Genomic DNA, 12,149 nt, shown 5'->3' with positions numbered 1-12,149 from the left:
TTCCTGTAAAGAAACACTCTGTGTATGAAGCATAGATAAACATAGTGCATAACAGACAGCATATTCGTGGCATTATAATTTTATAGGGATGAGATGAGCAGTTAGGAAAAATGTCTCAAAAGGTCCCTTTCAAGGACTGTTACACAAGGAAGTTGAGAAATACTGCTCTGCTTATGCTTCTTTTCAGGAGATTTCTTTAAGCTTTTTTTCTGCCTTGTTTTTCTCATGAATCTCCCCAAAGGCATATACTTGTAATTTCTTTCTATTTGAAAGCGTCACGCAATTTGCTTTTGGGGCTCCCTCTGTGGTTCCTTCTCTCTGACCCCTTTGCTGGAGCCCTCAGTGACTCACTCCTCCTGGTCTTCGTCATGTGTCACCCCCGGAGGGCCTCTTCAGCCACTCTGCCAGTTTGCACACTGCTTTTCTTCATAGGCCTTGCTGGCATACGAAGTTGTACAGAAAATACAGTTACTAAGTTATGCTTAATAAGTTACTAAACTATACCTAGTTACTAATCGTTATAATTATATGAATATATATAGTATTTGTCCGCTTATTTTCTGTCTCTTTCTCTGGAATGAACTACATCAGGGAAGACTTTTTTTTAAAATCACTTTATCAAGTGTAGCCCCTAGAGCATGCCTAGGACACAGTAAGAACTGTAAAAATATTCATAGAATGAGCAAATACATTTACCAGATTCCAAAAATTGCCATTGGAATGGTATTACACTTGTAGATTAATTAGAACAGAATCAACATTTTCTCATGTTTGAGTCTTTCCATTTAAGAACATGAGATTTTTCTCTGTATTGTTTTCTTTCATGTCTTTGAAAAACTTAAAAAAATCTTTGTGCACATCTTGATATTTCTAGTTAGATTAATTTGTAGCTATTTAAATTTGGTGGTGTCTTCTCTCTTGAATAGGATTTTCTTAATCTTCTGTTTTGTTACTTATATTAGTTTCCTATTGCTAGTTTGAGAAATTACCACAAACCTAATGGCTTAAAACAGCCCAGATTGTCTGTGTGATAGTTATGGAGGTCAGAAGTCCGGACTCAGTTTCATGGGGCTATAACCAAAGTGTGAGCCGGCCCATGTTCCCTCTGGGGCTCAAGGGAGAAAATCCATTTCCTCACTGTTTCTGGTTAGTTTCCAGAGACTTCCAACATTCCTTAGCTTGTGGCCCTGCCTCCCATCTTCAAAGCTTATCTGTTTAAGCTCTGCTTCATCCTTAGTTTCTTTTCTTTTCCTTTTTTTGGGGGAGCGGGAACCGGGTGTTGAACCCAGGCCCTTTGCACTTTGCACTGAGCTATATTTCCAACTCTAAGTTGCCCTGGCTGTGTTCAAATTTGCTGTTCTCCTGCCTCAGCCTCCTAGAGTGCTGGGAATTCAGTTGTGTGCAGCCACACTCAGATATAATTTTTCTTTACTTGTGATCTTCTTGTCTCTCTTATAAGGATCTTTAGAAATACATTGTGCTCATCTGGAAATTTCCCTACCTTAATCACCTCTACCTGTTTCTTCTGCCACAGAAGGTAACACATTCACAGGTCCCAGGGACTAGGATGTGAACATTTTTTGGGTGTTGTTATGCAGACTCTGTACTTGTTCTTGTAACTATATAGAAAATGATTCATTTTTGTATGTTCTTTATTTGGGTGTACTTTGCCAAACCGCTATTATTTTGTATTTGTTTTGTCATTGATTTTAAAGCAATTTCCTATTTGGTTTCCACTTGATTCTTTTAGATATGCTTGCAGTTACATCTTTTGTTCCTTTCTTTTTGGTATTTAGAGTTCATTGTTTTCTTGCCTCTTCTTCTACACTGTCTGGAATCTCTTGATTCATGCTAGGTGATAGCCCCAAACCTACAGGCATCCTTGATCGTTCTTAGCTACATGAGAAATTACTTGTTTTACCCCTGAGAATGGTGATTTCTAATAAATACTATTAAATTAAGGAATTCCTGTCAAATCAAGTCCTCTATTACTAAGATTTTAGGTTGGGAACTATTGTGATGATTATAAAAGTAGACATATGGCTTTCCTCTTTCAGCCTGGTGAAGCTTTTCCAGCCAGGATCCTCTTTGTGTTCAGCAGTAAATCTTCCTTAGTCATGGTGTCTTGTTCTTTGAATGTGCTGCTGACTTCTTTCTGTTTGCTAGTATTTTATTTTAGATTTTTGTATCTACATTAACAAGTGAGTTTGGCGTAGTTTAGTGATTGGTTGTCCCATCCTTGTAGATTATCTAGTCAAATTGAATAAACTGGGAAACTTCCCACCTCTCTATATGATCTGGAACTGTTACTAGCTGTGTTTTGAATGCTTCAGAAACATAGGGTCCCTTGAGCCAGTTGTGCTAATCTTTTTGTTTTATTTTGTTTTGAGACAGGGTCTCACTATGTAGTTGAGATTAACCTGGAACTCACTGTGTAGTCCAGGCTGGTCTCGAACTCACAGTGATCCTCCTGCCTCAGCCTCCCGAGTGCTGGGATTATAGACGTGTGCCACCATGCCCAGCCTATGCTTGTGCTAATCTTTATGACCATCTTCTGTACCCAGCAGTGGGGTTGCATTACTCTGAATCATCTTTACTTTACCTGCTCTCCCCTGCGGCATTTGAGGTTTAGTTGTGACCTGTGAAACAGGTATTCTCTGTGAAAATCTGCTCAGTCCAGATAAAGGGGCCACTTCTGACAACTTGGCTCCCTTCAGAGACTCCTGTCAGGCTGGTACAATGCAGCCTGGCCCCTCATGGGAATTTCAGGTGCTTTGAGTTGTCTTTATTAATCATTAATCGATAATCATGTAGCATTCCTGTGAAACTTCTTAGCAAGTCGGCTGAATTATTTCCAGTTTAGGGGCAGGGATCATTGTTAAAGGAAGTAGTAATTTCTGATATCAGAGTTTGGAGTTAAGTGGTCTTTGTTTTAAAACTTGAAAGCTGTGCCTGTGCAGTGAACGCTGCCAGATCTGGACTAAACTGTAGATCAGTTATTGTGAAACTGAGAGGAGGGCAAGAAATCTTTTTATTTTTCTTTTTTCTCCCTCTCTCCCTCCATCTCTCTGTCTTTGTTATTTTGAGACAGAGTCTCACTATGTAGTTCAGGCTGGCCTTTGTAACCCAGGCTGGCCTTGAACTTGCAGCAGCCCTCCTGCCTTAGCTTCCTTCCCGTATGCTGGAATTACAGGCTTGCACCACCATACCCCGCATGGTGCTTCTTTGATGATAAGAAATATGGAAGTCCAAACCAAGAGAAGCATCCCTGTCATCATGAAAAGCCTGACTGCTCGAGACAACATTTCTCAGCTCCTCAATGTCTACTGATGTGTTCCTCTCATTTCCAGATTTCATAATGACAATTTGTATAAATGCAGATGTCCAAAGCCCAGTACAATGATTTATTAAGTTTAGTAAACCAAGCGTTCCTAAGTTTGCAGTGAACAGACTTAATTTTTAAGAGATTCTCTGAGTATCTTCAGATCTTAAATCTTTGATCAGGCCTGTTTAATGAAATACAATAGGAGTGCTTCTTAGAGACTGCTGCTATAAATTTCTCAATTAAAATACTGCTGTATTCATCCTATGCAAATGTGAATCCTTGGAAAATGGTTCAATTAAAAGTTGGTTTTTTTTGTGTGTCAAAGGTAAACTTATTTCTTGTTCTTTTTCTTGTGCAGTAAAACAGACCATCAGTAACATTTCAGTATTTAATGAAACCTGCCTGAGATGGAGAAATATGAAGACAGCTGGTATAGAAGAGATGTATTTGGTAAGTTACTGAATACCACTTTATTTATAGATGTTTGTTGTGTGTGGAAGGTTTTTAAAGTATTTGCAAATCTGAAAACTGCTTCTATAGCTGCTGTTATCAGGAGAGGGTTTATTGAGATAGTTCCAAAAAGAAGCAGGAAGACAGCCATATCTACATGTCTGAAGGCAGAAACCTTGAATGAGAAAGCTGCAAGAGTTTTTGTTCACAAGTCTTGGCATAGAGTCGATGCTTGGCCGGTATCCACGGAGAGAGTCCGACTGTCTCTGTTCACACCAGGGTCTTAGACCAGGCCTAGATAGATTGCCTGGAGAATCAAAGGGAACTTTTGCAGATAGATGTGGTTGTGAATAAGAAAGGCAAAGATGGGAGATGCTGTTAGAAAACGTCAAATAGGAAGAAAAAGGTTCAGGACTAGGAACGTAGCTCAGTGGTAGAGTGCTTACCTAGCATGCCTGAAGTCCCCAGGTAATATCCCCAGCACTGCAAGGACAAAGGGGGAGAGGGGTGGAGGAGAGAGAGGGAGAGAGAAAGCCCAGGCGTAGGAAGTATCTTAAATCAGGACCTGCTTAGTTCAGATCCCGCCACATACATTTTTATTAGTGCTTATCAGTTATACAGATTAATAGATTTCATTTTGGCAGATTTGTACATGCACGTAACATACTTTAAGCACCATCCTTTATCACTGCCTTGCCCCAAGTTCAGATCCTTACTTTTCTCCCTAGGAGCATATTCTTGGTCCCTGTTCCTGCAGTTTTGCCACCTGGTTTCTGCTTTGGGCATGTGCACTGTGTACGTGAGAATAAGACATTGCAAGTTGCTACTATTGAAACCTCAGTGTTTTGGGCATTTTTATTAAAAGTATATATTTATTAGCCTCATAATATCATTATCACCATATGTATAGTATTACAACTCTACTATTTATATACCATTGCATTTTACTTTTTGGAGAAACTTTATAAGGGGTGCAGGGATGAGGGGAGAAAACTCATGCAAAAAGGAAAAGCATCAAGGCATTCAGAGCCTCTCAAGCCAGCAGTTCACCATGTGAGCTTTTGTGTGTTTCAGTTCCGCGTCTGGGGCCAGAGATGGTATCAGAAGGGCTATACCGAGGAAATGATATTTAATACCACTAGTAGCAGCCAGTCTCCTGAGATGTGTTTGGACCTGCAGCCGGGTACCACCTATAATGTCAGCCTCCAGGCTTTGTCTTCAGAACTTCCTGTGGTCATCTCCCTGACAACCCAGATAGCAGGTAAATCTCAGATAACAGCATCTGGAGTGGTGGAGTCGCCACAACACTGCTGATAGGCCTGGATAAAGAGGAACACTGTCGCTTTCTGTCACTGTACCATGAGCTTTGAGAGAGAGCAGAGGGAGAATGTGGAATTGGAGAGAGGTGCTAAGGGGCTTGCATGTTTTAGTTCTCAAGAAAATATCTGAAACAAAGATTAACATTGATTAAATCTGTGTAGTGTGTCTGTGACTATTGGCTAAGTTCCTCCTGGATGTTCGAAGCACTTAAAGTAATTCAAATTTAAAAAGGATTTTCTGTCACTGTTTCTCAGTCACGTATTTAATTGGCATTTTTGGTGCCAGTGGCTTATGAGTAAGTCACTAATGGGAAAATAGTTGACAATTCTTTTATAGATCCCTAGTAAGTTTCACTTTCCACTCATTTTCTCATTTGTCTTCAAATCTGTGAATCCTGTGTGTTGGTTCAAATCTGTGAGTATCGTTTTCTTGCTTCTGTTTCACTGAGAAATTAGAAGTGAGGTCCTCCCACTCCTGAACACCCACTCTTACCTGCATACCGCATATTTTGCCTTCTGTCCTGTTCCTGCTCCTATCTCAAGCTGCTGGTCCCTGAACTCGTACACTGGGTCCTCTCCCTTCTTGCCTAATCATCCCTTTCCCCCAATGTAGAATTCTTCCCGGCACTGGGAAGCGTGTGGGATTCCCTTGTTAATGAAAAGAATGAAAGAATCAACACATTTGCTTTGAGCCCATGTTGCCCTCCAGCTACTTTGCCTCCTCTCTGCCTCCCTTTATATTAAAGCCCTTGAGAGAAATGTCTGTCTTGTTTCTCCTTAACTCATTCATCGGGAGGCATCGTCTGTGGCTTTATGGATAGCGTCTCCATTCAGCCTCCACCCAGTTACTGGCATCCCTCCAGTTCACTGCTCAAGCCAAAAAGGAACCCTAATTCATTTTGTCCTACTCCCAAATTTCTAATCCGTGAACAAGCTCCGTTCATTTACTGTCCAGTATACGTTCTGAATCCAACCACCTATCCCCACTTTGGCCTTTGCCACTACCAAACCTCCCAAAGTTAGCACCTCTCAAATCTGAGCACCCAAATACTTGTACCATTAACACATGTCTTTGAAATTTGGAAGATGCATCCAGACCGTAGCATTCTTAGAGATGCGTCCCATAGCCATCCTTTCATAAATACCCTCCTTAGCCTCCATGTCATTACTCTGTATCCATTTGCCTGATTGAATTTCTTCCTTTTCTTCCTCCTCCTCCTGCCCTATTCCCTTCTCCCCCTTCTCTTTCTTCAGTGGCGGAACTCGAACCCAGGGCCTTGTTCCTGCTAGACAAGTACACCAACCCTGAGCTACAACCCCAGCCTTTGAAGTTCTTCATAAATCTTGTTTTCTGAAATAATTTTTTGTTTAACTTTTTATAGTGTTCCTCCCCTGCTAAAACGAGCTCTTTGAATGCAAAGATATTTGTCTGTGTTTCTGTATTGAATCTCCAACACACATTATGTATCTACATCTGAATGATTATTGTAGGGATCAGTGTTGAGGAGGTGTCTGATTAGTTAATAAAGATTTTAAACAAAAGAAAAATTCACCACCTTTTGAGCTGGAGAGAAAAATAGTATTCTATTTGGTCATTCCTTCCCGTGACAACTTATTAAAACAATAGCCATTCAGTCTCCTTCTCTTGGTCCTTTGCCATATTTGTATGGGTTGAATTTCTAACTTCAGTTAATATTTTATATTTTTTAAGTAGGGGAAAAGGGTTTCGTCTTCTGAGAGGCTTATTTCTACCTTGTTCTGGAGGCTAAACCTGCCTTAAACGCCCTGTGTCTATGCTCAGGGCCACCAGGGGACGCTGTTGAGCTTCTCAAGTTCATTGAGACAGGTTTTAAAGTTCGCTGGGACTGGGACTGCGTGCTTTCTAACTTTTTAACCTGCTTTAGAGGTTTTGCAGTTTTAAAACACGAAACTTCAAATTGTTAAGACTTTATTAAAAAGTTAAGAAAACATTACGTGTTAACGTGAACATGTGTGGTTGCCTAAGATGCATGTAGCTTTGTTTCAGTAAAATAACGGATCTTTTAACCTTACCAGAAATGTTAGGTTGAGGATTTGGGTTTGGAAAATAAAGCAGCTCATTTCCCAGAAGAAAAGTGAGTGGAATTTCCCTTAGGCATGTCTTCCGTTAAACTAAATCTTACTGATGGGAACAGGATAAAAACAAATGCGTTAAATATGTTGCTGAACTCAGCGGAGAGTGAAAGTTCTGGGAATGTTGAGGGACAGAACGCGGTGCGAGGAAAAGGGTGCTGGGGGCTTCTGTCTCCTTTCTGGCTCCTGGCTGCCTCAGGTGGCCTGTTGAGCTGAATTGTCAGAACAACCCGACCGTTTATGCCCTTTAGGAAAGAGTGGAGAACAAGAAACTTCCATCCTTGTGGTAGACCTCAAGGGGTCAGAAAAGCTTTCAGGCCGTGGTTATGCTATTTTTTTGATAAGTCTAAAGCCTTATAAGCAAAATTTTCTTTTTAATGGGGTGAGACAGGAAACCAGAGAGGGAAAAATGATGGTGGTCATAGAGGTAGGAGTAGTGCGGGAGGGAGAAATAAAAAACAATGCATTCATAAGTGTGAAGATAAGCAGACCATTTCTACTGCACAACATAGTGATCATTTGAGGTCAAATGTGTATTTCTGGAGGAAAAAAGGGAAGAAAAGATAGAAAGGAAGTCATTTCTACTCATATCTCTCTTCAGTACCAAGGCTGGTCACTTACTAGGGAAATTTCCCATCTCTAGTTACATTTGTAATAAGAAAAAGAGAAAGTACATTTTTAAGTGGTTAGGAAAACAGCTGAAGACCATAGGCATGTCCCAAGCATTGTCACACTATCGTTTAAAATTTACTTATTTATTTAAGGTTTTCTTGGAGACAAGGTCTCACTACATAGTTCAGATTGGACTTGAACTCACTATGTTGCCCAAGCTGGCCCCAAACTTGTGGCATCCTCCTGTCTCAGCCTCATGAGTGCTGGGATTCCAGGCATGGGTCATCACACCTAGCTTGTCACATTATCATTTTATCAGAGAGCTCTAGCCGGGATAGCCTAGATTCTCCCTGCCCTTCCCTCTTACCACAGATATCATGGGAAGGACTGCACTGCCAGTTCTCTTGAGTTCTGCCATGTGCTTCTTTCCCGCGGTTGTCTGGCCGTAGCCATCTAAGGAGGTAGCACTGCTGTGTCTTCATTGAGAACCCTGTCCCTTGTGGCTGCTTCTAGGGTGTATTATCCCCGGGAGTGCCTGTGCCTACACTTGACCTTCACGCTGTGCTCCTTTCAAAGTCTTTTTGTGGATATAGGTTCTTTGGTAATCTGCAAACCCAACATAGGTCGGGCTAGGAGAGGGTATGTGTACCCTTCCACATATCCATGGTCCACGTGCTTCTCCTATTCCCAGGAGTTACCCAGCTGCTTTCCACCCCCAAGCTCCCAAGTAAATGGCATTGGGAATGTGTATCTCTCTGCTCCTTTCATTGTAACCATCTTAATCCTACTCAGTTCAGAGAGACAAGATGATCCACAGCAGAGGGAAATGGGCAGCTGGGTCATTTTCTTGCATTAACTTTAGCTCTTTTAAAATATGCTTAGTTCATAAGCCTAAAAACCAGAGTTTGTGTGTGTGTGTGTGTGTGTGTGTGTGCGTGTGCAGTGGGAGTAGGAGAGGGGCTGCTGAGCACTATAATTTCATTCAGCAAATATGTACTGGTGACTTATGTACAAAGACCTGTGCAAAATGTTAAAGAGAATATAAAGGTAAAAATGGGGCCAGGGATTTAGCTCAGTGGGTCCGCTGCCTGCCTCACAAATGTAAGGACCGGAGTTGGATCCCTGGTATAAAATAAATAAATAAATGTAAAAAGACCTTGCTGGGAGATCATAACTTCATTGATAGGGAAGACCTATCTAGCTTTTGTCATAGCTGATGATTTATGGTGGAAGGCACTATTTCTTTTGTTGCTATTAGTTTCAGTTGATTATGCCTGGGGTGGCATGGTGTATCTGGAGAGGTGCCTGAAGTTTAGAAAAGAATGTTTTTAGTGTCTTTATTTTTTCCCCTAATTTTTAGTATAAAAATTTCAGAAGAATAGTGCTGTACTAGGTTCTCGGGCGCTGGAGTTGTATATATTTTTTTTTTTTTTTTTGGTACCAGGGATCAAACTTGGGACATTCCTCTTGCAAGGCAGGTGGCGGAACCACTGAGCTAAATCCCCGGCCCACTGGAGTTGTGTTTTAATTGAATTCCTTGTGGTACTACCCAGCCATAAAGAAAAATAAACTTCAGACTTTTATAGCTAAATGGATGTACCTTGAAACTATACTCTTAAGTGAAATAAATTGGACACATATATGTAAGTATTGCATTGTCCCTCTGGTGTGAGAAACTGCGAGGGTAAATAAGGACCCAAATGTATAACAGGTAATATGAAATAGGAGAAACTGTGCAAAAGGAAAGGGAAGCTATAAAAGGGGAAGGGGAGAAAAGGAAGGGAAAAGGGAAAAATGAAAAAGAAGGAAAAAATGGAAACAAAGCTTTTATAAATAAGGAGGGAAGAAAAACTGAAGGAGGGAAGAGGATTGGGAGGAAAAGAGGAATTAAGATATATCCTGTAGCCTGGGGCTTTAGCTCAGTGGTGCCGCCACCTGCATGGACCTGATCCATAAAAAAAAAAAAAAAAAAAAAACAAAAACAAAAAAAACAAAAGGTGTATCATGTGCAGGTACAAACTCTTCTTGATGAATGTGATTGTTATATATATTTACATTGTACCAAAAAATTAATTTAAAAAAATTTAAAAGATTCATTCCTTATATTCATTCCTCAGACTTATAAGGCTGAGATTTTTGCATGTGGTGCAGATAAAATTTTCTTTTTTGTTCATTTTGATGAAGAACATTAACATTTTTGATCTAATATTATCTCAACATTTTTGAAGTAATTCTATCTTCTTTTCTTTATTAATTTAATAGTTTGCCTATATTAATAATATTAATCTTGTTATATATATATATATTACAAAGATCATTTACTCCTCAATTTTCTTTTATTTTTTTGTACTGATGTTTGGACACTTTAAATTTTCATATAATCAATTCTGTTGATGCCTTTTCTGCTTCGGATCATACCAAGGAAATCCCTCTGTACCCTGAGATCTGATCAGTTATTTTTCTCTAATATTTTCTTAATGCTGCTCTTCTTGCTGCTGCTTCTTCCTCCTGCTCCTCTTTGTCTTCCTTCTGTAGGACTTTTTTTTTTTTTTTTTTTTTTTTTTTATTTTGAGACAGGATCTTATTAAGTTGCTGGCCTTGAACTTGTGATTTCCCGAGTAGCTGAGATCACAGGTGTGTGGCATTGTACCTGGCCTCCTCTTCCTCCTGTCCTTTCTCCTGCTTCTCCTTTTGGTCTTCTTTCTTCTTATCTTCTCCATCTCATCCTTCTCCTTCAATTCCCCCTCTTTCTCCTGCTCATTTTGAGGTGGATCTTGCTGTGTTGTTAAGGCTGTCCTCCAGTTCTTCAATTCATGATCCTCCTGTCTTAGCCTCTGTCTAATGCTTCTTAAAAGTTTTTCTTTTCTTTCTGTCTTTTTTTTTTTTTGGGTGCCAGGGATCAAACTGGGGCCCTTGCATTGTGAGGCAGGTGCTGGAACCACTGAGCTAAATTCCCAGCCCTGTTTTTCTTTTTGTATTTAAAATGAGGGCCTCTTTGGAAATTGTTTGGTGTTTAAACTTGTGTAGTAATTAACTCCCAACTGATAAGCCAGGTCCCTGTTGCCTTTTAGTATTGTTCAAGTCACACAATATATTCTGTACTTATTTGGTTCTCTTTCAGAACTATCTAGCTTCTTCCATTGCGTTGCCTGTGCTGTGATTGTGTAACTAGATCCCTCTAACTCTTAGGTCCTTCTTTTGGGGCAAGGAAGATTGAAGCCAACAAAGCAGCAAGCGGTGGGGAATTGCCAAATGCATGTTTATTAGAAAGAAAGAAAAGCTCCCCACCAGTCGAAGAGGGGTTTGATTCAGGCAGATATTGTGGAACTTTAGACTCAGGGGTCTTCTATTCAGTTTTTGGTAGCCGTGAATGTGACAGAAACCAGAGATGCTCCTGGTTGCAGGTAGACCTTTGATGTCCCAAACTGCTTAATTTACATTTTACTTGCTCCAGTCTCTCCCATTTGTTTAGGGGTTTTTTCTATGTTTATTGTATTTTATTAGGCCCTGATAATTGGTTTGCTTAAGTTAATTACTTAGGCCCTCTGGTATACTAACTCACTTAGGCCCTGATTTTTTTTTTTCTTTTGGTACTGGGTATCAAACTCGGACCTTGCACTTGTGAGGCAGGCCAAAGCACCACTGAGCTAAATCCCTGGCCCATAGGCCATGATTTTTAATTTACTTTTAAATTAACTATTCAGGACTTGTGTCCTATCTGTCTAACTTGCCCTACTTCCTGGCTTTGTTCCTCCCTCTACAGGAGTGGCACTGACTACTGTCAGGGTGTAGGGGTAACGAAGGGTCTCGTAAGCTACTTCCTGCTAAGAGGCGGCATTTTGGGGGGTAGCAGTCGCAGCCCACTATTGTGAAGCCTATCTGAAGTTCTTGAATAGAAGTTAGGAAGAGCACTTGTTGGAACATCTGTCCACATCATCATTTGTAGCTTTAGAACTGTCAAATAAGAAACAAATTTGACTAAGAGATTGTGAAAACGTGATCTATATAGGAAGGCTACCAAAAGCATTAATAATGGCCCTGCCAGGGGCAGTAACCAAGATGTCCAGTACCTCTGACTGGGATCCCCATGTCTTAGACAATTTCTGACGATTTTTGAAACATGGTTAGCTAGTTTCTGTGCTGCACCTCTCACATCACCAGATTGGTTAGCATAAAAGCAACTGTTTTTTTTTCTAGGAATAAACATAGTTCCCCTCTCTTGGCAGTCAGGAGGTCTAGTCCCCTCCGACTTTGTAGTTACCATTGTTAGGGAATCTATTTGATTTTGGAGAGCTGTCACGCTCCGCACCACCTGTTGTAAACTCTCAGCG

General features: G+C 40.5%; 1 protein-coding gene across 3 annotated transcripts in view; it reads left to right on the top strand.

The window, feature by feature from the left end:
• Window positions 1–12,149, top strand: part of Susd1 (sushi domain containing 1) — a 115,030-nt gene that overhangs the window by 70,229 nt on the left and 32,652 nt on the right. For all 3 annotated transcript variants that reach the window (XM_019209823.2, XM_019209821.2, XM_019209822.2), the window contains exons 10-11: window positions 3,684–3,775; window positions 4,850–5,036. In XM_019209823.2, the coding sequence (XP_019065368.1) occupies window positions 3,684–3,775; window positions 4,850–5,036 (279 nt within the window). The remainder of the gene's footprint in view (window positions 1–3,683; window positions 3,776–4,849; window positions 5,037–12,149) is intronic.

Source organism: Fukomys damarensis, unplaced genomic scaffold (genome assembly GCF_012274545.1).
Source record: "Fukomys damarensis isolate Sample0158 unplaced genomic scaffold, DMR_v1.0_HiC HiC_scaffold_36, whole genome shotgun sequence".
Taxonomy (NCBI): domain Eukaryota; kingdom Metazoa; phylum Chordata; class Mammalia; order Rodentia; family Bathyergidae; genus Fukomys; species Fukomys damarensis.
The sequence above is the reverse complement of the archived record's forward strand: the minus strand, read 5'-3'. Positions and strand labels throughout refer to the sequence as shown.